The sequence below is a fragment of the Lutra lutra genome, chromosome 4 (assembly GCF_902655055.1).
Source record: "Lutra lutra chromosome 4, mLutLut1.2, whole genome shotgun sequence".
Classification (NCBI taxonomy): Eukaryota; Metazoa; Chordata; class Mammalia; order Carnivora; family Mustelidae; genus Lutra; species Lutra lutra.
This window is the reverse complement of record NC_062281.1, coordinates 76,882,996-76,900,502: the sequence shown is the minus strand read 5'-3', so window position 1 is coordinate 76,900,502 and position 17,507 is coordinate 76,882,996. Positions and strand designations below refer to the sequence as shown.

General features: G+C 39.4%; 1 protein-coding gene across 5 annotated transcripts in view; it reads right to left on the bottom strand.

The window, feature by feature from the left end:
• Nucleotides 1-791: 791 nt before the first annotated feature.
• PLAG1 (PLAG1 zinc finger) overlaps nt 792-17,507 on the bottom strand; it is a 49,004-nt gene continuing 32,288 nt past the window's right edge. The window contains exons 2-5 of one of the 5 annotated variants that reach the window (XM_047728007.1): nt 15,740-15,843; nt 8,130-8,228; nt 4,648-5,006; nt 792-4,123 (exon numbers count right to left, since the gene is read on the bottom strand). In XM_047728007.1, the coding sequence (XP_047583963.1) occupies nt 2,866-4,123; nt 4,648-4,889 (1,500 nt within the window). In that variant the 5' untranslated portion in view covers nt 4,890-5,006; nt 8,130-8,228; nt 15,740-15,843 and the 3' untranslated portion in view covers nt 792-2,865. Of the gene's footprint in view, nt 4,124-4,647; nt 5,007-8,129; nt 8,229-15,739; nt 15,844-17,507 lie in introns of those variants that run through there. The other 4 variants (XM_047728008.1, XM_047728010.1, XM_047728011.1 and 1 more) reach the window with 4 other exon arrangements.

Sequence of the window (17,507 nt, the reverse complement as noted above, 5' to 3'; positions counted from 1 at the left end):
CCAGTTGATGTAAAAACAAATGTCAATTTTTTTCTAGAAAAAAAAGAGTCAGTTCTGAGTTACATCCTTGTTAAACCACTGCGCAATTAAAATAAATGAATCTGCCTCATGTTTAACAGAAATAATCTCAAAAAGGGTTTAGTGACCAGTATAGTCAACGTGAAAAACACAAGCTGAATTCCCTCTTCCTCGCATGTGTTTCAAGTCTATGAGGCGGCAACAGGCAAAGAGGTGTTCACATGAAAATTAAGACTACAATGTTAGCCCTGGTGCTCTGAAAGACGTGCCTCCATGTATCTGAATTCCATGCAGGGCGAGAATTAGGCTAAAAATATACATACATATATGGCGCCATTCCCCATTTCCAAAATGTCTTACTGAATAAATCCTGGTACTCCCTTTTTTAGTTGTTTATTAGCAGTAAAATACAGCCTGCTAAGGCCAATGTCTGTCATTAATTTGACTTTTCCTTAAGCAAATTTTAGACAAAGTAGTGCTTCCACACTTGTATTTGTGACTTCTGTGTAAAAGTACATTTTCTATTTATTTGTGCTCTGTCACCAATTTTTTTCCTTTTTTTAAAAATGGTGATTAAAGCAATATTGAACACTAATCATTCAACTAATGATTTAAGTAAGCAATCTGTTTCATAGAAACTAAAGGAAGCAGTAATAAAGCAGAGCTAAAAGCCTACTTTCAGAGCAAATATTCTCCTAATCAAAAGCTTAGGAGCAGTTTGAAAAATTTTAAATGTATTTCCTTATTAAAACATATATAATTTTAATGCCTTTGGAACACACTTTTTTTAATAAAATGTATTTTTATAATAAAATTTAAATACATAAGTATAAAAACTACTGCTCCAAGAATAAAAAAAAAAAAAAATAGGAGCATGATAAAATATCAGGAGCCAAAGCTCCCTTAAGAGAGCAACTCTGATTCTATGAAGTGCGATATATGTATGTGTGTGTGTGTGTGTATAATATATATAGTGAAACCCCCATTTACATTATTACAATTTACATTTCTCCACAAATTATACTACTCCCAAATATTTTAAATAATGTATTATATTCAGTAATCTGCACTCATTTTTAGAAATTCTTGGTAAACATCACAATCTGCAGTGATAATTGGCCCTACAAATGAAAAAAGAAGCTTCCGTATAGGGCTAATGAGTGCTCAAATATTTTTCTTTTTCTTTTTTTTTTTTTTAAGAGATATATACTCTTTTATAAACCTTCCCCTTCATACCCACCCCAAAAGACAGGGTCCCAAAATAAGGTGTTAACAAGTGCTTAATAGATATGTTTCGTAGGCTGATGTCCCAACCAATATTTAGAAAAGCATAATTTGACCTTCAAAAAGGTTATGGTGGTTGTCTAATATGAGGAAAGCCCACAGTAACTACTTTATTCAGTGAACACAATATTCTTGATTGTTACTTTCACATTACCTAAGACAGTGCTTGTTCTGCTTTAGTTTTCTCCCCACTCTACAAATTTAACGGATTTGCAACTCTCCCCCAATTTCCCAGAGACGTGTAAAAGTGGGGTTTTACTGTATATATTTTTAGTTGCTTAAAACTGTGGTCATTCCTCAAATAGCTTTCTAATGCATTTAATTTTAAAGTCTCCATCTGAAAATAGCAAGGAAAGATAAATCAACACTGAATAAGAAAGATACCATGGGGGTAGGGCTGTTGTTTTGTTTTCTGCTTTTGGCTCTTATGGGAAAGAAAACTGTATTAAATTCAGCAAGAAGTGATGTGAGCAATATGCTTTTCCTTTACTCAAGAGTCTAGTTTCCAACCCTGGCAACAAGGGACAGGGTCCCTAGACAAGTTCCCAAGCTGAACCAAGTGTTCACATCTATCTTCTTAGGAGACTATCACGCCACAGAAGAAAAGACAGTCCACTCTGGGATAAACACCCCTGACATCTGTGGTTCCACAATGGCTTTCGATTCTGGACTGTGGACTGACAACTAAAACAGAATTGCTGGCTGCACCTGACCCACCCTTTGGCCATGAAAGGCGGAAATGATTAAAGAGATCTAGCCATACACTGACTCTGAAGACTCGGATGCTGTAACACAATGAGCACTATTAAACTGGAAAGAGCGACTTTGCAATGTGGCAAAATATCCTGCATACAAGTTTAAGGCCAACTACGGAGTAACATGGAATGCGTGTCACCTCACCAGGAGTCTCTTTTTTGCTATAAATACTGGTGCTTTGTGTTTAGGTTTTGTTTTCCTTGTATGTGCATAATATAGACGGCAAATATTTGAGCCAGACAACAGCAAAGTCTTCAAAATATACTGACCAGAAATTATGGTATATCTAAGAAACATCTATTATCTCCCCAAACTGGATTCTGAATTCATCTGAAAACATTTGCTTATGAATCCATTTAGAGAGTAGTAAAAATGTAAAAACTCTCAGGTTATTCATATACATTTTAGAAAATGTACATTCTGTGGCAAACATCTTTAATGAGACAAATGTCAAAAGCTAGAGCCACTGTTATTGAACAGAACTGAAAATTTTAAGATCTCAAAGCAATTTGAATGTGGGACTCATAAGACTTTACTGCTAATAATGGCTTTCCTAGAGGAAAAAGCATCTTAAAATATGACAATTGGCAGTGAGTGTGGACAAAATACCAGGTAAACATAACTGAACGCAAACGGTTCCAAAGCTCATTTATAAAGCTTGTTTCTATTTCATACTGGCTTAATGAAAATTGATACTGTACAAAAGCAGAAGTTTTTATGCGGTTTTAAAGTAGGCACTAAAATAAAAATGGTCCTCTAAGGCAGGGCTACACATAGGTTTCTGTGATCAGTCCACGTCTGGGACTCCTACTGAAAAGCTTGATGGAAACGTGGCAGTGTGGTGCTCGTGCTGAAACTACTGGTGAACGCTGCTGACAGGGAGTGCAGGGAGCCGAGACCTAGAGTGTTTGCAGGATCCTGAAGATCCTGTGTCTGCGGGGGCAGCTGAGACACAGAAGAATGTGCTTCCTCTTGGGAATAGCTCATTCCGAGGCTCCCCACTGAGATAGGATTATAGGGAGGGCCATTGAGGGGTATGAAATTAAACAACTGGGAAAAATCCAAGGCAGGCGTATTTAGGGGGTCACTGATAGAAATAGAGCTTTTTGACAGGGAGAGGTCCCCTGCACCATCATCCAGGGACCCGACCTGAGGATCCAACCCTAGTTTAGATGATGATGCTTGGGAATCCTGGGATGAGGAAGGCCCGCCACCTTGCAGCTCCATCAGATAACTCTCAATCTCCCCCTTTAGTGGCTGTTCTTTTTCAGGAATAGAAATGGCGTATGAGGTAGAACTGAATGGGTATTTGAAAGAAAGGTGGTGAGAAGGATGGACAGCGTCCATCTCTATTGGGCACGTCATTCCCAAAGGTAAAGTCGTGATCATTTGGTGGGCAGGTCCCGAGCTCTGCATGGACTGAAACGGAGTGTTATAGAGGTTTAACTGCAGAGTGTTTGTGAATGGCTTTGACAACAGTTCGCTGGAAGGTAAGGACATCACCGGGAGGAGCTCATCTTTTATAGGCACAGAAACGTTGCAGGTGAATGGATCCAGAAAGTCCACCGGTTCGGTTTTGACCTTCAGAAGTTCTTGATTGTGACTCTTTTTCATGTGTCGAGTCAGGTGATCCTTCCGCCCAAATCTCTGTGCACAATACTGACAGAGGAAGTCCTTCCTTCCCGTGTGCACCACCATGTGTCTCCGGACATCCTTCCGGGTGTAGAAGCGGCGATCGCAATGCTCGCACTGGTGCTTTTTCTCTTTCACCCCGCCGGACGACTTGCCGGCGTGTGATTTAAGGTGCTCCAGCAGCACTCCCGTGCTCTCGAAAGTCTGCAGGCAGACCTTGCAGGTGAGGTCGCCGCTCGTTGCGGCATGCAAGGCCAGGTGACGCTTGAAGCCGAGCTTGGTGTTGTAGTTCTTGCCACACTCTTCACACTTAAACGTCTCTTTGTTGGGGTCATGCGTATGGAGGTGATTCTTCAGGTGATCTTTCCGGTGAAACATTTTCTCACAATAATTACACTTGTGGGTTTTCTCAGGAGAATGGGTAGCCATGTGCCTTGAAACACAGACATATTCTGTCAGTATCACGACACAAATGGCAGGGAGTCACTTTTCAAATGGAAGCTAAGCTGCTATGCTAAAACCGGCTGGCTCCCTGCTAACGGACACGCTTTAACTTAACATGCGCTACAAGGACAGTCAATACCCCTAAACACTGCAGAACTCGAGCCGCTGAAGTTGCCACTTCAGGATTCTCTGGTTCGTAGCTATTACTACAAAAGCCAATGAGTGAGGCTGAACATACTCACGTAAACGTCCATACCCTCTCCTTGTAATCTCTTTGCACAAATGGAAATTCTACTATTAAGCATTTCATTAAAAAAAAAAAAATCCAAAGACACTAACACAACAAAGTATGTGACTTAGCATACTAAAGCTAGCCAACATCTAATCTACGTTAACATTTCCTCTCTGCAAAGCAGCTCAAGAATGTGTATACAAATATATATACGTTTACAACGGCTTCACATGGCCAACATAATAGAAAATATAATCTGAAAGACAAATAGAGTTTAGTACCTTTGTAATTTGTACTTAGAAACAAAGGCCTTGGTGCAGTCTTGTTGTATGCACTTGTAGGGCCTCTCTCCTGTGTGAGAGTAGGAGTGAACCTTTAATTTCTCAACACTGTTAAAGGCCTTGTCACACAGTTGGCAAGGAAAGTTTTTTCTTGGTTTGGTTTCACCACGCTTACGTTTCCCTGAAGGGACTTTCTGGGTATCTCTTACTTCTGACAAATCACCAGGAATGACAGTGGCCATCGCAGCCTAAAGCAGGCCTTCTTGTTGGACACTTGGGAACTGCCCAACTCCACTAAATGATTTAGCTTTAGGTGGCTTCTCAAGTTTCATGTGGTCGTAAAAGAAAGCAAAAAGGGACTGGAAAAAAAAAATAAGAAACAACTAGTTTGTAACTAAATTTAATTTTTAAAATTTTTATTTGCTATGTGATGCTTTTGAATTCAAAAAGAAACCATAAAATGGATTCAGCTGGTCTAATGTAATATCTGTAGGTCTCTTTACATTTGCCAAAATACATATTAACGCATTGCTCAGAATGAACAGTTCACACACCCCCAGAAATTCCACCTGACAAATGTTGTACTTAGGGAAAGCAGTAGTGATCGCAGGAACTCTCAGGAAGCATCAAAACATGACACTCAAAGTGGCACTATGAAGCTTCAATTTTGAGAAGGTAAGATTAGACAACAGAAATCTGACTAAAAACAGAAAAATGTTTCTGCAAATATTTTAAGGTTGAAAAAGCATCTTAACTTGTGTAAGTAAACTCTAATTGGACTCTGTGTTATAGAGAAATACAGAGAAGCGACTAGAAACTCTTTTAGGTACCCTGTGAACCATTCAGTCCAAGGAAGAAGTGTTTAATGCAGCCACGGGAGGTCTGAAAGAGTTGAAGGCACCACCCAGAGTGGAAATTTGCTCTTGAGACCAGTGTTAGCACACACAGAGGGATTTCTGAGTCAAGAGTGGAAATGACTTCTTTTCGTAACAATGCACATTCTTGAAATGGTAACACCTTGTGAAGTTATTTGAGGTGAGGATCATGGCTCCTTATCCCTCGGGGGGAAAAAGACTTGGTCAGGGTAAGTTTCTTCACCTTTTTGCACATCACAGAAAATGATTCTGTTCATTGGGCACACTGAGGTTAGTGCATGAGCCAGAGTCCTCAGGCCTCCCGAAGAGCTGAGGGTATCGGTCTTGGGCACACCTGTAACCCATGTGCAGTACACCAGTGTGACTTTTGGCTTGGAGCCCAATACCTGTGCGAGGATGCATCATTACAGAGGCGTTTCAGGTAAAAGGCGTATCAGAGCTTCAGTGCACTATGGCTGCTCTGAGGAAGAAGGACATGTACGGATCACATGGCAAAAAGCATGTCTACTTACACAGAAATGTTTGAACTGATGGGAACCTTTGGAAATTCATGGACAAGATAATAAATATTATTAACTGTATTTCTAAGAGTGAGAAACCACCTCCCCAAAGATCCACCTGATACAAAAGAGTTAAAGAGACTCAAGTTTCATGACTGCCAATCTGGCAAAGTACTTCTAAGAGACACAGAAATGAGGAGACCTACAGCCTCTCTTGAAAAAGATCTGCTTTTTGAAGTGAAAACTGCACGTGGCTAAATGATGATTAATCAACCACTACTCAATTGGATTTTTCCACCTATTATTTACTTAAAAACAAACAAAAACCAGTCTCTAGCCCTTGTTTTGGCATCAGACTGACCCTCGTTTGCCTTTAAGAGACAGATGTGTCCTGCTGAGTCCTGCCAATTCCAGTTACACTTTCACAGGGGCTCTCTGTTTAACCTACCTTCTATAAGACTAAGTGTCTATTACAGTGCATCCCTGTGTTTTAACGTAGAGGCTGTCACTAAACAGGCAAAATAGGGCTGTTATCCACTCACTTGATTGAAATGGAAGGCTTGTGGGTTAAGTTAACCAGTGTCTGCTTTGTGTACCCTTTCTTTATCAGAAGGGAGACACAGACAAGGCCTTCCCTTCAAGCTGTGCGAATTGTCTAAAATCTCCTCTGCAGTTTAAAAGTGACATTAACACAGTTAACACAACTGACATTACTAATGCTAACACAATATGCTCCCCCAGTTTTAGAGTTCCTAACTCTCAGGGACTTCCAGGCCATCGTCATCTCTCTCAAGGAGGAGTTCTACACCAAGGCTGAGAGCCTCATTGGAGTCTACCCCGAGCAAGGGGACTGTGTGATCAGCAAAGTCCTGACCTTCGATCTCACCAAGTACCCAGATGCCAACCCCAACCCCAATGAGCAGTAGCAGTAGTTCTGCCCTCTTGCCCTGTCTGGATCCCTAAGCTGCCCCTTTCCCAATCTCTGGATATTTGGCTCCCAACCTTCCCCTACCTCCCATCCCTGTTTGGTATAGTCATGGGATTTAGGCATTGCTGTCAAGCACGAAGAAGAACAGAGGTGATATTAGGTCTGGAGCAAAAATTCCTGAGCTTCAGGGAGCATCCTGGCCTTTGGAAGGAGGTGCTGAGCTGAACTGAGCTGAACAGGGCCATCTGTCCATCCCCTATCTTCCCCTCTCCCAGACCTCCCCCCTCCTCCCTCCTCCCATCACCCATAATCATGGGTTGGGCCCCTTGCATCTTGCTTGTGTGTGGGTATGTATGTGTGTATATATGTGTCCACATGTGTGCATATGGGCGTGCTTGCAAAATAATAAAAGATATTGGAGATCCATTTACAAAAAAACAAAAACAAAAACTTTTCCTGTATTATTCTCATTCAGGAGACAGCTTCTCTAGCTCTCCCAGAACTATTCTGCTGTGACGAGCAATGGCACTGTAAACTGGCAGAAAGCACTCTGCCAAGGCAGGAAAAAACCCAGTAATTCTGACTCTTTGATTTCCTAACACGATGCTTTCATGTACCTATTCAGGGCACTGTGGGGAATAAGCTGATAAACTTGTCATCTGTAAAATCAGCACGGAATGCAAAATATCTAAGTCCCTGTATGTAACGAGTATCTGAAAATATTTCAAAGACTGGTCATATTTGTCATTGTTGTATTATGAGTTCCAAGCATAAGGGGCAGAGAATTCCAGTTGGGGGAAAAAATGTAACTTCTACGTCAATGAAAAAAAGTATTGAAAGTACACCATGAAACCATATACAAACATTTGATTAAAGTTGGTGGTAATACGGAGTAACAAGTAAATTCTGTTATCTTTGGATGTACATACTGAGCAATGAAGAACTGCAGATTTCAAATATTACACTTTTCTAAGACCAGCTGAAATTTTTTCATGGCTAATAATAGCTTTTCATCTCAATATATTACAGAACTCAAATTAGTTACAGGTGTATTTAAAACTACAGGATAATATAAGGTTGTGAACTCAACATTGAATAAAAGTCCACATTCACAATATGCATATCAAATACTTTAAAGAAACATGCAGAGAACTGTAGTGATTCTTGTTCAATACATACCTGATGACAGATGGAAAAAGCCTCAGACCTTGATCTTAGCCAGTCCCATTGACTCTTCGTGGAAGAGAGCGGAATCCAGTCCTTCCCATTTTGGCCAATCTGTGAAACAAAGAATAAGAATGGGCTACACTCTAAATGGAATCAGTATGTAAATGATGGAAAATAAAGGATAAAAGAATTGCAATTTCATGGCACATGCTTACATTCCATACTCTGCTGACAAGTCATGCATTAATTTTCACCAGTTGCAAATTTTTATTAGTTCTAAGCACACTTACATGACCAAATGAATGCAGAAACAAAAAATAAAGTAGTATTACCCATGTAAATGGCATTTTGTGATGCTGAATGACTCCTGCTTCTTTCCCAAATTCACTTTTTTAATTTTTTAAAATCTAACTTGCCTACTGAGAGAAATGGATATTAGGGTTACTATCTTTAAATGAAATTGGTCAAAATTTCATTAAGTTTAATAATATTATGGAATAGACAAAGTCAGTGCATCTGGAACCTTATCAAAAGAGCAGACTCCTGGAGAAAGCACCTCATCTGCCCACGGGACACGTACTTGTGCAAGGAGGGTCTCTCTGAGCTGCACTTTTTGCTACCTGCAACACCTGCTGATCTATTTCCCAGAATGCTGCAAGGATTGCTAAAATGGAGCAACAACTCTGCACTCTTTACATTTCAAAACCATGCAAGGGAAACTATATACGGGTTTGCTGCAGAGGTATCAAGAACAAAGCATCACTGGGTTTTAAAAGATCACTGTTGAAAAATCTTAAAATATCTGTAAATAATGCCTATTGGCATGATCTTCAGTTAACTAAGAACATGCATAGAGAAAAAAATCTGTTAATAATTCCCGATTGTACAAGTAAATGTGAAAACAATGGTCAAAAGGCAGAAAAAACAACTATAGTATTATCAATTGTAGAGACTACAGGGCACAAAGAAATTAATAAGCTCTGAATATTTTAAAGTTGAATGTTCAGAACTCATGACTGTAAGAGCATGAGGCGGATAATATAAATCAAATGGTTAAAGTACAATAATAAAAGGATTCACCAATGACAAGCTAAGCGGAAACCATTTTAATAATGTTCCAAACACAAATCTAATTAATTTCTCCTAATATCAAATTTTCACATACTTTTAAGAATTTGATGTGTAAATAAAATATTTACTAGAGAACATTCAAGCATCATTACAAAAATAATAGAGGTATATTTGAAAGCAGCATTATTCTCATAGTTGAAAAAACAAGAAAAATACAAATTCAGACTCATAAAAGATATTTAAAAAGTTAAAGCAAAAGCTCCATTCGTTTGTAAAGCACAGGACATGCATAAATGGAAGAACTGAATTCTGCACATCAAAATTGTAAAATAATAAAATTAACTTTGTAAATACTTACTTGCCCAGGGAACATACTGAGGTTTTGGTTGGGTAGTTAAGAATATGAAAGCCTGCTTTGTGTATTGTGTTATTTTAATAATATAAATACCTTGCAAGTATAGAGTGTTTTCATCTCTATGGCCTCCCTGGAAAATTCAATGGATCTGAGAGGTGGGTGCATTTATCATCACTGCCATTTTAATGTGAGAGACTCATAGAAGCTGACTATCCTGACAGCATGTATGTGGTCAAGAAGGGGCATAAGCCTTAAAAATTCCTTTTTCCACTCTTACAGGGCTGCATTCTAGGAGAAGGGTGGGTTGGCAAACCATTACGCAAGTGGATAAATCCCATATTACATTTAAAAGACAAGAACAGGGAATAGTGTCTATTTTCTCTGTTGGAACTGCCAATATGATCCGCAAAAGGAAACAAATATAAGACTTTGCTTCTTTTAATAAAGACAGTTTGCAAAGTAAATTTTAAGTAATTTATATAACAGTTAAAATAACTAGCATATTTATCTGAGTGGACAGTGATTTGGGCAGAAACAAATATAGAAGCTGACTAGTAAACAATACATTTTTGTATTTTTCCTGACCAAATAAATTTTATTGCATCTCAAATAATTCATAAGAATTTCAGTGATGCTTATTCTTCAATGGCACTTATGATAAAAACTTTAGAGTTGAAGCATTTCAATATAGTTTAAAATTTCTATCTTTATTTGAAATACTAGTATAGTCTACAAAATTACCCATTACATATTTTAGCCTGAAATAAAACAATAAATAAAGCCAAGATTTTCATTCATTTTATCGCAGAACGTAATTCCAAAGTCACAGTTAATTTCCCTAACTTCAATCTAACTATTTTGAGTTCTTATGAGTGACCCAATAATTTCAAAGGGCTGCTAATTATTTCCCCAAACAAAGGAAACCAGGAGCCAGTTAGAGTTCATTATTATATGGCTTGATAAAATAAACATTGAAAAGTATGCCATTTGCATTTATGTAATCCTAACTAAAATGTCAACTAAACTGGTCTGTGTTCTTTTTTATAGAAGTAAGAAAGACTTCTAAAAAGTAACTACTATTTTCTGAAAAGTCTACAACAAAATGTCTTCTCCTACCTTTCTTTTTTATGTGTCAAAGAGCCGTTATTATGCTTTTCAAACGATTCAAATTCTTTGCCTTAATCTAAGAATTGTGAAGCAATATACCCATATACCCATTTCAACTCGCCCTGAGAAAGTCACAACACTTCAGGATGCCCTTCCAGTTTTTGCTGGTACGGAAACACACATTTATTTTCTAGGGCAACTTCGCATACATAAAAACAGGAAGTAAAGGGAACATTGTGTGTGCGGTGCACACACACGTGTTCATCATCCTATGTTTTACATTCTAGAACAGTGACTCATACAGAAACATAACAAGCAAAAATGAATTATACATCAGAGGGTCTACTAAAACAAATTCCTATGAGGATGCTGGTGTTAAGAACAGCCCTGTACTGTTTCTACACTTGGCAATTCCACAGCTCTGTCACTCATCTAACAGCTGTGAATTCTTAGGACACTTACCTGCATCAATAATTTGTTCGTATTTAGGTTAAAAGTCAAACATACACTTTGATGATTAAGGGCAAATGCCATCGATAATCAAATCTTTATTTATGCTCCCATATGCTAATCATAAAACACCATGAGTAAACAATGCAGAAAATGTCAACATTTGCTTAAAACATGTTTTTCATATAAATAGGTAGCTTGCAAAAGGAAACTTACCAATAGTCAATACTTTAATTCACACGTACAAAACATAACAGAGCTTCAGATAAGAAGTGAAAGAAATTAACAAGATAACAGCAGAACAATACTGAAGTAAGGGCAATGGCATAGTCAGCACACTTTTTTGATCAGGAATGTTATGCGGCAATTTTTACTGCATTCCATTTCTGTAGGTGTGTAGAATCCCTTATTAATGGAAAATAAGAGGAGAAGTATATCTTGCAAGACTATTAAAAGACTGTAGGCGGCATTGGGGCAGGATCTCTGTCAGTTTTATTTATTCACTGCTCTTTCCCATAAAAGTAAAGTTTTACTTATTTATTTATTTTGAATGAATGAAAGTAATTAAAGCAGGGCATGTGCTTTCCAGCATCAAAATGAACTACAGGCTTGCTCAATCACCGTAACAGACACAGGACAGAATATACATATCTATGTTCAAGTAAAACATAGTAACGGTATGGATACAATTTGGTCCAACAAACTAAGCCACTAACAAGGTATTTTTGAAACTTACCAGCTATTTGTAAAGGCTTAGATGAAAACAGCAGCAACTGTTGTAAAGTCTAAAATATTTGTTTTGTTTCAGAAAACAAGCCTTCTCAGACTGATCCGTTGCTAAGGAATCAGTACAAGTAGGTAGTATCGATCCAGTCCCCATTCCTAATAAAAACTGCTAAAGTGAAAATATGCCTGGTACCTGCACCCATGCCTGACACAGAGCAGGAAGGATATATAGCAGGATGGTCAGAGGGTGAGATGGGGCTGCTGATGCCTCAAGAGGACAGAAAGAAGCAGGAGACAGGGCAAAGAGCTGGGATTGTGCCTGATCCACCAAAGCTGTAAGTAGGTACCTGAGTAACACATTTTATACCCCAAATACCAACAACTACAGTACTTGTTTTCCTAGAGAAGTCACAGTTAACTAAAACTAGTAAAAATAACTCTGCCTGCTTTGAATGACTGTACTTGATGTTTTCAACTTCTGAGCAGTTCATTAAAATGTAGTTCTAGCACACCCCTTTTGACACTTAGCATAAAATTTAGCCATACTCATATGTAGAAAGCCTTATGTTTAATGTACAAATAATAAAACCCAACAGACAAGTGAAGGGAAAAGGCAGACCAGTTTGTTTTTAAGAACCAAGAGGAAAAAGACAATGGATTCCAAAGTGGAACCCACAAATCCCAACATCAGTTCTCTCTGGACAATTAGGATGTTCCTTGTGGGCCACCTGGAACCTGGGTATGGCTATGTTATTACATTTTCTAGAGTACCCGAGAGAAGGGAGAGACAATCAAATTTTGTTTTCCAATTCTGAAATATTTTCATTGGTTATTTATTTTATAGAACATAAATGTCATGTTAAGTAAAATTTTTTTTTCTTCTCTTTTAAAACCTCTCTTTTAATGATCCGTGACTTAGAAGTCAGCATTTCCTTTAAAAAAGTACATGGAGGATTCTTCCCCCTAAGATTATATAGTCTTATCAAAATAAAAAGCTAAAAACATACACATGGGTGGCATATCAAGTATTTCCATTTTCATCACATAGGGTGATCTTAGTATTGCAAACAGGATGTGTGAGGGGAACTATTTACAAGGGAAGCAATGGTGCTTGGGAGAGAGCAAAGAAATCAATGTGAATACCAAGTAAGATTGCTTTATCAAGACTTTAATGGCTTTTAGAGCTTTTCTTGGCTTTGTTTTTTGGTATGAAACATTTCCAAAATACTGGTGCTCTGGCCAGGTATAAAGTAAGTGATTCACAGGTCAGCCCAATTTGAAAATTGCCTATTTCCCAAATTGTGAGGGGCTGTTTTTATAACCACTGACTTCTTATATTCCTGGGGTGACAACAAAAATGCCAGACATCAACTCTAAAAATGTTCACACGGATGGACCACAAACACCTGGAGAACATGCCTCCATTCATTTAGGGTTAACTGACTGATACTACTAAAATGATGAACACAGCATCATCTAGGTTCCATGTTTGAACTCTCCAAGCACTCCTACTGTGTCTGTCTACTATAAATGCAAATGGCTAGGCAGAAACAGCGCATGTTCCAACAAAAGTGATGAGGAGAGAAGGTTTTATGTAGTTACAAAAGCTCATGCAGAGAATTAGTTTTAAGCCATCTTAAAATAAAGTGCACTTGAAATACAGGCTAGCACTGTGCTATACGAGGAGATATAAATGTGTGTGTGTGTGTGTGTGTGTGTGTGTGTACATGCACACACACACACAATCTTGAGCAGCATTAAGCTGTATCATGAAAAAGAGCCCAGTCCAGGGAAGGCTCTATATTTGCCATTACTCTGTCCTTAAGTTATGCCCGTGTAACCGTGCAGGTCACAACCACCTCTGGAAACCACCACCTCTACGTATTCCTATAGTTGAATAAAAAGGATTAACTCTAGGCAAAAATGTCAAGTCGGGGTGGCCACTCCCTCCTCCACCTCCAGAGGACATGTACACTGCCCAGGCCATCCCAGTCAGAAGAGATTTGGTAATTACATTCCTAGACTGATTTAACTTGAACGAGAAAGAACTTCACAATGTTATGCCTCGGGGTGCCTTTTACCTCTAATATAGACTGTGACACTCTCCTTGAGATGACCTCTGTCTCCCCACCCCTGGGGATTCTAAATTCAGCTGCAGAGAGACTATTATTCATCTTTCCACCCCCCAGCACCTGGTCAGCATCCTGGCATGTAGCAGACACTTGATAAATATTTGTTGACCATAACTATAGCCCGGATAAGGGATTTCAGAAATCAGAACAGCAGGTCAACATGTTTTGGTGTTTCTGCAATTTCACATCAGCGTAAAGCAGGCTCAGAAGACAAACCCTGCAGGAGGAGGCTGTTTGTTTGCTTGGACGGCAGAGTAGAAACGTGGGGAGCATCACAACCACCTGGGTGGGGGTCCCTCCAGTTTCTGTCAGGGGGTGCTGAAAGCTAGGAACACGTGGACACATACTAGCAGGGGCCTGCAGGCAGCCCGACAGGCAGGGAGACATAGCTGGGGTGCGCTCCATCGGCCCAGATTTTCAGAACATATCTGCTTTCACATATTCTGTCCCACAGCTCCTTGTGCGCGTGCAGCCTGCATCCCTTCCGACTTATCGTTTGGAAATAGCCAATGAAGTTTTATAGGAAAGAAAAAGGAATATTCAAAATCTTGGAAGAGGATGTTCTTCATGGGAAATTAAAATGTGAGGATGATGTTGAAAATTTCAGAAAAAATGTCTGAGGGATTACTGATACAAGAAAAATAAAAAAGGAGAAAATCTACATAAATGTAGTTGGCTCCATAAAAGGACTGGAAAACTTTTTTCTTTTTTCGAGCTGCTAAAACAGTTTCATCAAAAAGTGGTTCAAAAATGACAATGAAGTAGAAAAGAAAAAAAAAAACACCCCATAATCTGCAACACTGAAAAACTGTTAACATCTTTAAAAAACTGACTATACAAATATGCAAATGACTAAACATTTATGCTAACTAGATTTTAATGCTTAATTTTCAGAGAATACTGTGATTAGAAATTCTAGCCAGATTAGTTTATGTACATTTTGTTTGACTGTAAAACTCTGTTCATGCACAGTGGGGGACCCTGCCTGGCTCTCAGGCTGTGTCCTCCTTTCCCCAGGGCCCACCCCCTGCCTGCCCTCAGTGGAGTTTATGACCTTGAGCCTATCCTCTGGCACTTGGCATAGCCATCTTTATTCATACCATTCTTACTTCCCTAGGGCTAAGGGTCCTGGCCTCTAAATCTTGATCCTGTGCGTGAGGTCCTGCTGACAGACTTACCTGGTCCCACATCCACGGGTGCCTGGACTTCCAAGTATCACTATCAATTCTGTGCCACTGAGCTGCACCTATAGGCTGGGAAGCCCAGATGCTGGGGTGTGTCCCCTTCCCAACCAGGCTAGCAAACTGCTCTTGCCCCTCAGAGTTCCTTACTCTAGCATCTGCCCCATCCCAGCAAGCAGAGCGAGCAGCCTTCCCCACCTGCCCGGAGTTCATGGGATCCCTCTCAGTAGACAGGAAGAAGACATAGTGGTAACATGGGATAGTCTATCACTCTGAGCAAGAGGAGAAAGAGGATCTTAAAAGTTCATCTGCGGGCTATTTGGGGAACATGAACAAATAAGCTTTTACGGCAGCTATGCATTTTGTGCACAAAGTAAGGAAGACTGCTCACTGCCAATATTTCAATCCTTCCATTAGACTATAACTATTAATAAAGTCCTGCTGAACACAATCCATATTGATAGACCTTAAAATAGTAAGTGGCATGCTTATTATGTGGCATGCTTTTCAAAGCTTTTAATACGGTATCTTAAATTATTCTGAAACTGAAATAGTGGATCACTTTGAAAGCCATGCCATATAATGATAAAAGCCACCTACCTGAGGCCCTGCTCCAAACTCTACAAGGTAACCTTATTAATAGACCATCACAGAATGAAGCATTCTGGGTGCCAAATACGGCCAATGCAGCACCAAGAGGCAACCTAAAAAGAAAAGAAGAGTTAGTTTGAAATTCCAAAAGTGTGAGCCAATCTGGTTAATGGCGCATGAGCCAAACTGGTTTTTATTCATTATCATATTTTTATACTTTATCAGAAAATCTAGCTCAGTTCCTGTTAGAAACAAATGTGAAACACATACAATATTTACAGTACACTGAAAAGTGAAAAGTAAATAAGTCAATACCCCTAGATTTAAATATCTCCCCACCGAATCAAGTTATCTAGATTGTTCATATTTTTATTCAAGTATTACTCCCAGTTTACTGTCATTCCTCAAAATTGCTGCTTATTTCCCTCATTTACATTTGAAACACATCTCTAACAGTTTCTCTCTAACAGTTTTTGGAAAAACTTTTGAGGTGTAGATCTTGTTCTAAACAACAGCTTGGAGAAACCCTCTCAGATTCCCTCAGGTCATGTGTTCGCAGGCAAGGGTGCAAACCAGAAATGTCCCAGAGTAGAGGCAGAGTAAGGAGAAAGACAATTGCTCAGCTCCTGAGTGTGTCTTTACAATGAGACTACCATTCATTTTAAAGTGCATTCACAGGTGGCAAGACCATCTTCAGCAATACTCAAAGAAACACCAACATGTACCCGCAAAGTACTCAAGGTTTTGGATTATTCACAGCTTCGTTCTGTTGGTACAAGTAAGGAAGGCCTAACACCAGGGGTAGTAGAGCAAGAGAGAAAAGGGATTGCTGGGAGGTCTGTGCAGAAGTCGTCTACTTCATTTCTCCAGACCAGAGTCAATGCTCCACTGTATGTGGTTTCTGCTCCATTAAGATAAGTAGCTGACACCGATGTAATAAATATTACCAACACCTATTACGTACGGCACCAATCTGAAATTACTGGGATGCAAACAGGCATGACCCCTATTCTCTAGGAGTCTCCAAGACAGCTGTAGCCATTGCATAGACACCTTATGCCAAGTGAAGCAATATGCCTGTTAATTAAAATAAAAGTTGCCCTTATAAGGCAGTATTAGAAGGACAAAAACAACAATAAAAAGCAATATTATGGTATAAACAAGTATATCAGAAGGTCAGAAAAGGGAAAGAATACAACGGAGTTTTGGTGATTTTTACCTTGAAGAAAGTACATTAAAGGAAAGGGGACATGAGAGTGTGGGGGGGGGGCATGCCAGAAGAACTCAGAGACAAGCACCACAGATTATTACAGATTCTAAGATGATGCCCTGGCTGGAGTGCAGTGTGGTTTATAGACATTGTAAAGATTCAAATGAGAAAAGTGCACTGAATCCCACGTGGCCGGGATGTTATACACTCACATACTAATGACAAGAAGTGGGGCAATTCTGAAGCACTGACATCAAGCACTTAGGGCAGTGACGGGGGTGGGGGGCTGGGGGGGAGGGAAGAAGGTATAGGGTGTGCTTATTCAAATGAGATAAAGAAGTTGGGTGCTGGAGTATCTAAAGCAGAGAGCTGAAAAGCAGCACAAACGGGCACTTCCTAGAGGAAACCGGACAGGTCTTTAAGTGCCTGACCACAGTGACTAAGGAGATGCAAAAAAGGTAGACAGGGCTGTACAACTCACTCCTACACAGACAGACTCAAACCAAGTTAATGGTTAAGTCATGGTGGTATCTAGTGATAGCCACTCTGATTTAAAGAGGGGATGGG